Consider the following 13,944-nt stretch of genomic DNA (forward strand, 5'->3'; position numbering starts at 1 on the left):
TTTGGTGGCTATTTATGACTTATCTTGAAGCCACTTGTTTACTTTGCTGTTCAGTTTGTAATTACCTTGTAATTGGCCATTTTAGGAGTGTCTTGGGTGTGTCTTTGGTACACAACCATCTCTCCTTAGTTTCTTAATTTTCGTTAGACTTGGTGGGAGTGGTCCTTGATTGGTCTTTGGTACCTCTCAAGCTGTCACCTTAGGAAAACGTTTTAGATAGCTTTTAATTTCTTGCAAGTTTAATTGTTTTAGTGCTTTAATTCGTCTAGTTTATCTTAGCTCACAAAATACAAAAAATAATTTTCATTGAAAAGATTTTGGTGGAGATTAACTACAAGGGGGATTAGTAATTTTTACTTGAAGAGACTTGGTTATTAAGTGGCTCTTAGTAGCTCACCTCCCTCCAAAGTTCAATTTGTATACTTAGTTCCCCAAGTACTTAGTCTTAACCTTGTAAAAAAACAATTGCTTTCAAAAATTCTTTCATAAAAAGAAATCTTTCTCCTATAATGGAAGAATTTTCTACTCCTCATAGTGATACTAATTCAAGTGATTACAATGACATTGCCAAAGTATCACATGAATTAAGATCACTCAAGATTTGGAAAGAGCAAGAGTCTAAACAAAGACTCAAAGAAAAACTTGAAAGAGAGGCTCAACTTGCTCTTTTGGAGGAGGAAATTCGTTTGTTAAAGGAAAAAGAAGAAAAATTGCACCATAAGCACCGAAGTAGACATAGCTCCCAAGCTCATAGTTCAACCCTAGGAGAGTCTATGCATGATGATAGAGTAGCCTTAGGTGATCATTACCAACAACCTCCCAGAAGAGTTCATAGGACCCCAAAGGCAAGGGAATCTAGGGTAGATCTCCCTTATTTTCATGGTAAAGATGATGTTGAGGGGTACCTTGATTGGGAGATGAAGGTTGAACAAATCTTCACTTGCCATCAAGTGAGTGAAGAAAGAAAAGTATCCCTAGCCACCTTAAGCTTTCAAGGTCATGCCATGTATTGGTGGACATGCCTTGTTAGGGATATGATGGAGGACCATCCTTGGTACTTCATGTGAAACCCATCACATGGTTCATGGCTATGACCAATTTGAGTAGTATAGAATTTTATTGCTTTATTCCAAATTTACCCTTGTACTTTGGGGTATTTTAGTCATAGGATTTATTTTACTTGTATTTCCAATTTTACCCTTGTATTTTGGGGTGTTTAGGACTTAGAATTTATTTTTCCTTGTATTTCCTATTTTACCCTTGTATTATGGGGTGCTCTAGATGATTAGGGTTTTAATTTTGGGTTAGGGTGTTAATTAGAGGGTGACGCATGTTTTTGGTGTTTTTGGGTCTATTTTTGGTGTTATAAAGGCTTAGGCCCAAGTGGAGGGCAAAGGTTGCATGGTCTTATCATGCACCTAGACATAGCCAATCTAAACCCAAAGATTCCATCCTTGGCCACCAAGTTGCATCTAGGTTTCATTTGCATTTCATTTGGAATGCATTTGCCTACTCCAAATGCAACCCTAGATGCCTCCCCTCCTATAAATACCCAACACCCCACACCTTGTAAATACTTTGGAATATATGAATTTGAGTGAACATTTTTGCCTCAAATCCTCTCCTTAGTCACTAGGTCAATTCGGCCTACCTCTCTTATCTCCTCCTTAGAGTGAGTTTAGGGATACCTTGAATGGCCTTCACCTCCACTTATTGAAGAGAGCCAACTGGAACACCCAAAACACCATCCTCCCTTCATTTCTCATATTCGCCCAAGCCATCACCATCTACGCCCACCTTCCTTTTTGCCTCACCCTTGAAGGAAATCCACCCCCAAAGGTCATTATCTTGGCCTTGGTAAGGAGCTCCTCTTCACCATTGACGTTTAATCATCTCCTTGGTGGAAGGAGTCCATCATTTGGTATCAAGAGCTTAGGTTATCTTCAAGGGTAACTAGCTTCCTTTCCATTTCTTTGAGTCTTTTATTTTTTTTAGTCTTGTTTTGTGTCATCTTTGAGTTCATTGTCATCCATGAAAACCTTGTTAAAAATGTCATCTTATGTTGTTCCATGGTTCATTGCTTATTCATGAGCCTCCTTTTGTGCTTTAGGGTTTTTCTTGAGTTTTAGGTTCTTGTGTGCCATTTTTTTTTTACTCTTGTTGCTGGAAAAATATATTATGAACATCAAGAACATGTCTATCATCTCTTTTTGATCTTTTTACCTTTAAAGTTTTGTCAAAAGTTGTGTTTATCTCACCTTTCTCAAAAAGACAAAAAAAAATATATGTATGATGCACCCATTTGATGTATGAAACCATGAAAATATGAAATGTATGTGTTTTTCCATGAGGTGGCCTAAATTTTGCTGCACCATCTAGAGGTCATTCATGCATGTTAACTAGTCCTTGGCATGCTCCAAATTTGTGTTGAAATCTATGTGTTATTTCCTTCCTACACATACATGATTGGCCACCTTTCCATGCACATCATTACATGATTATTCTTTTGTCCTTTTATGCACATGTGTGAGTGATAAGTTTTGTGTGTGAGTGTTGGAATCTTTGAAAAAAATCTGCACCAAAAAGAAAATAGTACAAGACACACTCCACTCACAAAATGCTTCTATACCCACTCATGTGTTGCCACTTGTCTCTCTATTTTTGACTCCTTATATGTGCTGAATTTTTAATCACCCACAAGTGTAAAAACCAAGCAACATTTAAAAAGAAAATAGAAGAAAAATCTGGACAAAAATATTGAAGAAAAAAAACGTGACCAAAAAGGCCAAAAGAAAAGAAAAGAAAACAAAAGGATTTGTTGCTAGACTTGTGGACATTGACCTAGTTACCCTTGCACATTGGAGTTGGACTTGGACTGAATTTTTGGACCTTATTGGACCATTTTGAGACACAAAACCGTGGCTGGACCTCTACCAAAAAGGACTTAAAAATTCACAAGTGAAAACCATTAAAGTTAATTTTAACTCCATTCTAGTGCCATTCTAGGACTTTTCCTTTGTGTGCTAGCCTTTTTAATGTGTCTTAATTTTTTTTGCTTGTCTTCTTTGGAATTCTTATGTTTGTCTCATTAATCTCTCTTTGAGTTTAGCCTTTTAATTGAGCATTTTCAGTTTTATTCCTTTGGCCTCCTTTTTGTTCTTGGTTGGTTTGTTATCTTTGGGTGTAGGTGAAGTACTACCTCCAAGAAACCCTTAGCAAAACTTCTTTGGAGGATTGAGTGGAGACTAAATCCGTGAGGTCCCAAGTGCTTTGGAGAAGGATATCATATCTCAAAGAGTGCAAACACCAAAGGAGAGGACTAACTTTGTTTGTTCCTTGTGAAGGGGAGCCAAATTGGAGGAGTTGAAGACCTTTAATTTCTTTTCTTTCTTACTTGCTCATTTTGCTCAATTTTTGGCCACTTGTAATTGAGCCTTAGTTTCATTCTTTTGGTTTGTAATTTGGCCATTTCTAAACCTCTTTACTTTGGTTTTAGTTCGTGTAGTTGAAGGTGATTTGAAAACCTTCACCTAGGACTTCGACTAGAGTATGCTTTAAATGCTTTCCTTGTTGCATGTTTTAAAGCTTTTAGTAGTATAATTGCTTAGGTCCTTACTTTGCTTCCAATTACGTTTAGAAGGCTTGCTTTTGCCTACTAGGGGTAACGTGCACACACACACTTCATTGTTGTGCCAAATTGTTTTGTAAGAAAAGTTGAAAAGGCTTAGTGATTTTTACTTGATAAGGCTTGGTTATTAAGTGATTCTTTGTAGTCCACCTCCCTTTGAAAGTTCACTTTGTACACTTAGGCCTTTCCTACCTATCTTGCACTTTGAAAACCTTTTGTGAAAACCCTTTTATCACTCACTCTTTGTGAAAACCTTTTTCAACCTTTTTGAAAACAAATTTGTGAAAACCTTTTCTTGATCAAAGATAAGTGTTCATTCTAGTGTTCATGGTCATAATTCTTGTAGTACTAGGTCTAGTGTTAGGGATGAACTTAGGAAACTAAAAGAGTACCTAAGAAAAAAAGAAGAGGAAAATATAAAAAGAGAGGAAGAGTTGAGAAGAAAAGAAAAAGAGTTTGAAAAAAATAATGAGGAAATAAAAAGATTGCTTGCTAGGCTAGTTATGGGAGGAGAGGCTAGTGGTTCAAAACCAAGAGTCACTTCTCCTCAACCCTCAAGAGGAAAGGGGCATATGCATTCAAGTGTTCATGAGGAGGAAGGGCATCATACCCAACCTCCAAGTGATACCTTCTATAGTAGTCATCACAATGATGATTACTATCAAAGACCCCCAAGGCATCATAGACATAGGGAGTCTTCCAATAGGGAACCCAACATCACTCTTCCCCCATTTCATGGCAATAATGTTGAAAATTATCTAGATTGGGAAATGAAAGTGGAACAACTTTTCTCTTGCCATGGAGTGAGTGACGATAGGAAGGTTTCTTTAGCAACCCTTAGCTTCCAAGGGCATGCTATGTATTGGTGGACCTCCTTAGAAAAAGAAAGGAGAATAAACCATGAGCCTCCAATTCAATATTGGAATGAGCTCCGTAGTGCCTTGAGAAGGAGGCATATTCCTCCATACTATGACCGAGAGCTTATGGATAAGCTTCAAAGATTGAAACAAGGGTCATCTAGTGTGGAAGAATATAGGTAATCTATGGAGTTGCTGATGATGAGGGCTGGGATTAGGGAGGAAGAGAGGACCACAATCTCTAGATTTCAAAGTGGTCTTAATCTTGAGATAAGAGACAAAGTTGAACTTCTACCTTATAGGGATTTGAATGAACTAGTTCAACTTTGTTCAAGAGTGGAGCATCAACTTACAAGAAAACCTTTTCGAAAAGACTCCACTCCCTCTTATTCCAAGAATTTTAAGAAGGAGGGCCACTCTTCCCTACCTTATCCCAAAGAAGAAAAAGAAAAAGAAAAAGAAAAAGAAAAAGAAAAATCATCTTTTAAAGCACCTTCCAAAGAGTCTAAGTCAAGTGAAATCAAGTGCTTCAAGTGTCTTGGAAGAGGACATATTGCTTCCCAATGTCCTACAAAGAAAACTATGGTTTTAAAAGCCCAAGACCACTATAGTAGCCTTGATGAAGGTACTTCTTCTTCCTCTAGTAGTGAAGAAGAAGTCATAGATTAAAAAATAAAACTATTGATTAAAAAATAAAGTATACAAATTTTTAGACTTAATTTATTGAATAAGAAATTCAATATATAACGTAATTACATTCATTAAATAACTCTTTTAAGAGTTACTTTTGATGTAACTGAATTTTCACTCATATATATTTTTTAAAACACACACACACACACACACACACACACACATATATATATATATATATATATATATATATATATATTATCATAAATTAAATATAATTTATATGTTTACAATATGAATTTAGTCCGTATATGTTTTGTTTTCTTAATTATGATAATTTAAAATATTTTTGTTTATTTTGATTTATATATGAATTTAGTCTCTGTAAGTTCATGTTTTCTCAATTTTAGTTCTTTAAATTTTTATCCTTATAAATATGCATTTTTCAAATTTTAGTTCTTTAAATATATATTATAATTTTCTTTCACTTTAGTTCATGTAACCTCGTACTAACAACTAAAAATTAGAAAGAAAAAATATAAACTTATATTGACTAAACTTTGAAAAAAAATATTATAAAGATTGAAATTGAGAAAGAATAATCCTATAAGGATTAAAAATAATTTTAAAAAATTGTAAGGATCAACATTAAAAAACTCTAAATTAATATTTAGCTTATATTTTATATATAATATTTGAAAAATTAAAGTAAGCATAAAAAATATATATATTAATCAATTTTATCAAGATATTTTTTAATTATCATATTATATATAAAGGAAGTTTTTTTTTTCTAAACACGTATTACGATTTTTTCAAAAACATTTTGCTCAACATTCTTTTTTTACTCTATCTTTTTTAATTAATTTAATTTAATTTACCTTTTCTCCATAACTCTTTCTTTCTCTCTCTCTCTCTATATATATATGTGTGTGTGTGTGTGTGTTTCTTTTCAATAAACATAACTTTACTTTCTTCTCTCTTGCCACATCAGTATGCTATAATACTTTTCGTTTGTATAAGTTTTTTGTTCCAAATATTATTATATTTTTATACAATTGTAATTTTAGTACATTTATATCATATATAAATAAATCTTAAATAAAATTTTTATTATAATGTTGTTAAAAGAAATACTACTTTTTAAAGTATTTATCTTACTACTAATGCATTTTCTATAACTAATAAATATTGCATGATTGTGTGAAGAAAAAAAATACACTTACATTTTCTCCGAAAAAAAAATATAAAACACGTATAATATTAAGTAATATTCGTTTCAGTAGTTTAAATTATAAAAATTTTAATCAACTTAATTTAATTTTTTATTTAAAAGTATTCAAAATAAAAGCAATATTAATATTATAAGAGGTAAAAGTAATAAATACATGAGATTTAAAACAAAACTAATTGCATGGAGTAAATATTTCACTTCATTTTTAATGTATTTTAATTTTTTTTAAATACTAGTATTTTATTATTTTTAAAACTAAAACAACAACTTATTACTATGTATAATTTTTTTCTTATATTTATCTTTTTTAATATTATTTTGGAATTTAAAATAATATCATATTAAAATTATATCATATTAATATTATCCATGGAACATTTAATTGTGCATCTTCCTTATGAAGCCAAGGTTGGAGGACCAGTGCAGTACAGATGGATGTATCCATTTGAGAGGTGCATGTTGTACTTGAAAAAGAAGGTTAAAAATAAAGCAAGGGTTGAAGGATCCATTTGTGAAGCTTATATTGTGGAAGAAATTTCTAATTTTGCTTCTATGTACTTTGATCCAACTATACAAACAAGACACATTCAAGTTCCTCGAAATGATGATGGTGGTGAAGATGCCAATGGTGATGATAAGTTGTCTATTTTTAAATACCCATGTCGTCCTATTGGCAAGTGTCAAAAAATAATATTAACAGATAAAGAGCTTGAAATTGCTGAGACATATGTTCTTGTAAATTGCAAAGAAGTGGAACCTTATCTCCAGTAAGTTTGTTCCCTAATTTCTCAATTTTGGTAGTTTATAGTGAAATTAGTTTTCTTATTAAATTTATTATATGTATTAGACAATTTGAGGATTCGCTAAAGGAAACAAATCCCAATATTGATGAGGATGAAATAGTGGAAACTCGCGATAAAAACTTCAGTAAATGGTTGAAACATCAAGTGAGTCAACTTACTCATAAATGTATATAATGTTCTTTTTAACGTTCATAATATATACTAAGTGATGCAACCATTTTTTCTCTTTGAAATCATTTACAGGTAAGTACAAATCAAGTTGATGATCAAATGATTAAAGAGATAAGTTACGGTCCATCTAAATTTGCAACTTCTTTTAATGGCTTAATAGTTAATGAATATAGATTTTATACTAAGGACTGTGGACATAATAAAGCCATCATGAATAGTGGGGTATGCGTTCGGGGAAATATATATGGTGAGAATGATTTAGACTATTATGGAATTGTTGAGGATATATTATAATTATCATATCTTGGACATCAAAGAGTAATTATCCTACGCTGCCACTGGTTTGACCCAAATGGTGTCACTATTGATGAAAGATATGGGTTGGTTGATATCAAACATAAATCAAAGCTTCAATCAGATGAGCCATTTGTTTTAGATGAACAAGCACAACAAGTTTACTACACAAGATACCCTCAAAGTGGGGGTAGATCTAGTGATGAATGGTGGGCAGCTTGCAAAGTTAGACCGAAACTTTTTATGGCTGAGACATTAAATGATGAATTTGGTGGATCAAATGAGCTAACTTATACTGATTATTACCAAGATGATGGATCCTTAAGAGCACACCAAAGTGTTATACACGATGAGACGATACCATTGTTTGATGGAATTGCTCCAATGGAAGAAGTAGGCAACAATGATATACATCATCCAATGGACAACTTGCATCATGATCACTTCATTGATGATATTGAAGATGATGAGATTGAAGATATTAACGAGTTCATAGATGATGAGGAATTATATGATTCAGAATCTAGTTATGATTAACAACTTGATTTTGAAAGGTGATGAATATATTCTAAAAGGTTTTAGTTTCAACACATTACACATAATTACTCATTTTTTAGTGTTAAAATAAGAAATAGATAAAAGGGTTTCTAATTGGTACTAGTATTGCCTTATTTGATTACTTGTGGTTCTTTATGACTTTAATTTCCCATATAAATGATCACTTTTTGTTGTTTTAATTTTATGTAGGTAATCATTATGCCAACTACTCGAGGAAGAGGGCGTCGGGTTAATCAAGCCAATAATCCTCATCAGCTCACTCAAATTGCTTCGAATCCTCCACCACATGTTTCTCATCACTCACCTCGTACACTTTTAGAATAACATTTTAATTATTAACTCTATATTTATTTAAATGCAATGGATAAAATCTAACTTTTCTTTACTATGTTTGTCTAGGTGGTGGATCTACTAGTTCATTAGCTAATGGTGGTGCTACATCAGCTAGTGGTGGACAATCATCTGATACCACCCCCTTGATTAATGGTGGTGAATCAAATACTATCCCAACATCTGATAATCAACAACCTACTATGGTGCCTTCAAGTGAAGATTCTAATGTAGAAGTTGATAGGAGGCAAATAATATCCGTGGAGGCAGTTTCTAAACCGTAAGTAAAATTGAATTTATGAATATGATTAATACTTTAAATTCATGTTTGCTCAACAATTTGTGACTCGTGATATCATTTCTGAGGTAATGTCAAGGATGCCTTATGTTGCAGATTGTTGGAAAAGTTATTGCCCTGAAATGAAAGAAATGTTATTTAATGATTTTAAGGTAAGTAATTAATCTAATAGTATTATATATTATATCATTATATCAACAACTATTTTTTTTTTACTTTAGTTGTATTATTGCAGGAAAAATATCGTTTTGCATCAGAATATGATCGTGTGATGGCAAGGGAAGTTTGGGAAAAAACATGCATGGATAGGTATTCTGATCAATTGTGTAAAGACAGGGATAAAGCAATAAAAGTAGCAAACTCAAGAAATTATGAGGATTTAAGGGCTCACAAGTCTAGAGGGATGAAAGCTGAAATATGGAATGGGTTGATCGACATTTGGAAGACACCAGAATGGCAAAAGAAATCTGTTGCTGGAAGACAAAACAGGGCTGCCCAGCCTGAAGCAATGGTGCACACAGGAGGGTCAAGAAGCTTCGGGCAACACAAAAAAGCTATGGTAATCAAATCATATTGAATTATGTCAATAATTAATGAGTGATGTTTGCTTTATTCCTATTCTAATATTTGGAATTTGTTATAATTAAAATTGTGTTATTAATGATGTCTTAAAAATCTTTACCCATGGATTTTTTTAAGTGCAGTTTTTTTTTAATTCTTTAACAAGTTGTGAAAGTTGAAGGTTTTGAAAATTAATGAATTTCTTTGGTAAATTTCATTACTTACAATTTGTACTGTAATTTTTTTACAGGAGGCACAAGAGAATCGTCCTGTTTCTTATCGTGAAGTGTATAACAAAGTTCACAAAAAAAATGATGGTGAATTTGTCTCAACTAGGGCAAAGAAATTTATTGCATGTTATTTTATATTTTAAGATTGATTATGTACTTTTTTAATCTCTTACTATTTCACTTATTTTTTTTTTGTTTATTATTTGTAGGAAACATATGAAGAATCAATGACACAAAAATATGGAGAAGACACTTCATCTCATCCTGTAATTGATTCTGATCTTTGGTTAAAAGTTGCAGGTGAAAACAAGAAGAAAAGAGTGCATGGCATGGGATATAGCTTGGATCTTGGAACTAGTAGCTCTACCCAAGCTTCATCTCCAGAGGTTGTAGGTTCCTCTGCAAATCTTACGCCTATGATAGAAGAACGGGTCACTGCTGTTATAAATAATGCATTGGCCTCTTTTTTGCAAACACAAATACCAGAGATGATGAGGCAAATAATTCAAGCAGTTCAACCATCAGCAACACCATCAACCAACCAACATAGGGAGGATTAAGGACGAGATGATGATTTTACTAGCTTAGGTTGATTACTATTTAGGATGACTTGTTATTTAGCTTTTCTTTTTGTAAGACATTGATTAGTTTAGGTTTCTTTAAGATATAGTATGCACAAGTTGGATTTTGTAAGACATTTAACAATTTGGTTTTGTAAGAGATATTGTTACATGCAACTTTTATTTTAAATCATGTCAAATTAAAAAAAAATTATGTAGTTGATTTAGATTTATTTAAAATATCAAATTAAGTGACATATCTACAGGGATACATGAGAGAATAATATAATTAGGAAAGCGAGATATTAGCGAGGGATTCGCGAGAAAACTCAAAAGATATGTTGTGAAGGTTTCGCGAGGGATTAGTGTGGTATTCGCGAGGGAACTCAATCCATATGCTTTGATGGATTTGCGTGGGATTAGCGAAGGATTTGCGAGGGACATATTTGCGAGGGTTTAGCGAGGGATTCGCGAGGGAACTCAATCCATATGCTTTGATGGATTTGCGTGGGATTAGCGAAGGATTTGCGAGGAACATATTTGCGAGGGTTTAGCGAAGGATTTGCGAGGGTTTAGCGAGGGATTTGCGAGGAAATATTAAATACAATTAGCGAGGGAATTTAGGTTCTACATTTGCGAGGCGACAGCGAAGAATTAGCGGCACAAATTTGCGACGGACTAGCGAAGCTGGTTGCGAGGGAAAAGCGAAGGAATGTAGCGAGGGAATTGCGAGGGATATGCATCCGTCGCTAATTTGCGACTTGAATTTAGCGAGGGATTGATCCTTCGCAAATCCCTCGCTAGTCCCTCGCCATTCTGTTTAGCGAGGGATTTGCGAGGGATTTACGAGGGATCTTTCCCTCTCTAATTCACAATTTTCTTGTAGTGAGTGGCCAAATCTTCGATGCCAAAGCCATGAGTCGTCTACTTCTTCTATTCCTGTTCTCCATTTTTACTCGACCAATCTCTAGTTTTTTATTGTCATATATTTTACATGTGTCTCCTTCGAAATGGAGAGTATAACCTTTCTCCATCATTTGGCCAATGCTCAAGAGATTTTCTTTGAGATTGGGAACTAGTAGAACATTAGTAATAAGTCTTGTACCTTTCTTCGTCTCCACCATAACTGTGCCTTTTCCTTTTGATTCAATGACAGTGTCGTTCCCTATTTGGACTATCACTTTGACGGATTCGTCAATATCCTTGAAGATGCTTGCATCTTTGGCCATATGATTGCTGCAACCGCTATCCAAGTACCAATTTTCACTTGTTTTCACTATTAGAATCTTGGCTAGCATAGAAAAGATGTTGCTCACCATCTTTCTCTTCAGCAAAGTTTGCTTTATGCTTATTTTTTTTGCGACAATACTTCTCACATGTCCAACTTTATTGTAATGGCGACATTGTGGCTTTCCACGATATTCTTTCTCGGCATGATTTGTCCTCTTGCAAATGCCGCATAGAGGATATTCATTCCGATAATTTCTAGAGAAATTTCTAGAATTCTCTTTATTTCTAGAAGTTTCTCCATTATTCCTTTTATCTTTATTTTGAGACCATAATTTGAGCTTTGATTGAAAGAAATTTTCAGTTGAGTCCTCATCATGCCTATTCAACCTTTTCTCATAAGCTTCAAGTGATCCCATCAACTCTGTTACTGATAAGGTAGATAGAACTTTTGTTTGCTCAATCATTGTCACGATTGGATCATATTTACGGGGAACACTAATTAGAATTTTTTCCACAATTTTCTTGTCAAGAATATTTTCCCCGTATGTTCTCATTTGATTAATTATTTCTTTTATCTTAGAATAATAGTCCTTTACGGTCTCAAATTCCTTCATATTTAACAATTCAAAGTTACGCCGTAGAGTTTGTAATTTTACGGCACGTACCTTTTCACTTCCTTCGAACTCCTCCTGCAGCGTAGTCCATGCTTCTTTCGCTATTGTTGCACCCATTATTCTCGAAAAAATTGTGTCAGTCACAGCTTGTTGCAAAATGAATAACGTCTTTGAATTCTTTTGTTTGTTCTCTTTCAACTCCTTTTTTTGAGCCACAGTAAGGGATGAGATGTCTTCAGGAGTAGAAAATCCTTCTTCTATCGTGTCCATAAATCTTGGAAGGTGAAATATGTCTTCATTTTTGTACTCCAAAAATCATAATTTTCACCATTAAAAATGGGAATAGGGATAGATGATGGTTGAATGGTGTTGGCCATGGATTAGAATTTTGTTTTGAAATGGGTAGAATATTGGAAAATTTTTGGAAGTAGTGGGGTAATATTTCTACGCCAAGTAGATGACCGAACTAGGCTCTGGTTCCACTGTTAGTTTATAAATTATCAAATAGTAAAAACTTATTTGATTGGTAGAAAAAATGGGGAGGCAAATTTATAATGATAGACTTAGTTGAGAGGAAACTAGCTTAGAGGAATAGTTGGAATAGATTTGAGTAGTGGAAATGACTTACTAGTTGTTTGAATACAAGTGTTGGATATAAGGTATATTTATAGGCCTCAACACCACATTCATGTTTTATGTAGAAGATTTTAGATATATCTATTTTTAAAGTTTTCTACCTATATATAATTGTCTACATAATTCTACAATTTGTATCTAGTAGTTACTAGCATATACTTATATATTTTTCTAGAATATTCTAGCTTATTCTAAAAGTTTGTATCACATTTTAACAGATAGCTTCCGTAGACGTTGTTTTGACCAATACTATCCAAACCCACGTATCTAGACATGCATGCACCTGTCCCCATTAAAATGTACATGATTTTGCAGTCCCAAAAGTTGCTCTTCCTAACCTTTCCACCGTATATGGACTTGCCTTTTAACATCAAGGTTCTTTCATTGCCATTGCTTAAAAAAGAAAATATATTAAAAAGTGTGTTGCTATATTCTCCTTCAGTTTATAGGTGCTAGCCAATCCGTATTATTTGATTCAACCTCTTTTACAATCCCCCTATCTCTTAAACACACCTGCCACACAGTTCTTGTCTAAAGTGACACCGGAAGTTTGTAAAAATGTAAGAAACTATTCCAATTAACACCACATTGATGACTTAGATATCATATAAAAAGTAAATTATGAGTTTGACTTAACAGAATAATTTTTTTTCACTGTATACATTACTAATATCTAGTGAATAAAACTTAAATTTTTCGCAATGTTCAAACCTGTAAATCCTGTCGTTTGAGATATAACCTAAAATCATTCATATACCTGTCGTACTAGCTTATAAGTTTCTAAATGTTGGTCTAGATTTAGTATTGGAGCTCCATCGTTACTATCCCTATTTTTCCAATAAATATCTAAATCCCAGAATAAATTAGCTAAGTATATGTATTATCCACCATTTAAATCTAAGGTATAATATAAAATCACTCATATATATCTTTACCTAGTATTATTATTTATATTGTACTTTCCCTTTGCATAGGACAACTTTTGATATTTATTTTTATATTATTTATTTGAAATTGTGTTTGAATTTTCTCTTTTATTGAATATATTTAGTATGCGTGCTTTATAATTATTGAATTCCAAATTATTAAACTACTAAATTATGTACCTAAATAAAAATTCTCTCAAATATAAATATAAAATTGTAAAATAAAAAAAGGGGGTTTCAAATCGAAAAACAGGTAGGAAAGAAAACCAACCATGTATTAGGCCATGTTAAATGCCATTTTCTTTTCTTTCATTTTAGTAGCAATTTCTTCTCTCCATTATTCCAAAATATGCTCGAGACGAATACGCTTTGCACCTCTCT

At 33.1% G+C, this 13,944-nt stretch overlaps 2 protein-coding genes across 3 annotated transcripts; one reads left to right on the plus strand and one right to left on the minus strand.

Moving 5' to 3' along the window:
- The first annotated feature begins 6,769 nt into the window (after positions 1-6,769).
- LOC145953287 (uncharacterized) lies at positions 6,770-8,768 on the plus strand. Of its 2 annotated transcripts, XM_083067219.1 has the most exons (4): positions 6,770-7,119; positions 7,200-7,299; positions 7,399-7,441; positions 8,368-8,768. In XM_083067219.1, the coding sequence occupies exons 1-4, from the start codon at positions 6,788-6,790 to the stop codon at positions 8,409-8,411; spliced, it is 519 nt and encodes a 172-aa protein (XP_082923345.1). In that variant the 5' UTR covers positions 6,770-6,787; the 3' UTR covers positions 8,412-8,768. The 2 variants fall into 2 exon arrangements, with proteins under 2 accessions (XP_082923345.1, XP_082923344.1); XM_083067218.1 differs by lacking the exon at positions 7,399-7,441.
- Positions 8,769-11,026: 2,258 nt separating this feature from the next.
- LOC109790536 (uncharacterized) lies at positions 11,027-12,271 on the minus strand. The gene has a single exon (XM_020349721.2). It carries the CDS (start codon positions 12,269-12,271, stop codon positions 11,027-11,029), a length of 1,245 nt encoding a protein of 414 aa, XP_020205310.2.
- Between the last annotated feature and the right edge of the window lie 1,673 nt (positions 12,272-13,944).

Source organism: Cajanus cajan, chromosome 11 (assembly GCF_000230855.2).
Source record: "Cajanus cajan strain Asha chromosome 11, NIPB_CcT2T_4, whole genome shotgun sequence".
NCBI classification, from domain to species: domain Eukaryota; kingdom Viridiplantae; phylum Streptophyta; class Magnoliopsida; order Fabales; family Fabaceae; genus Cajanus; species Cajanus cajan.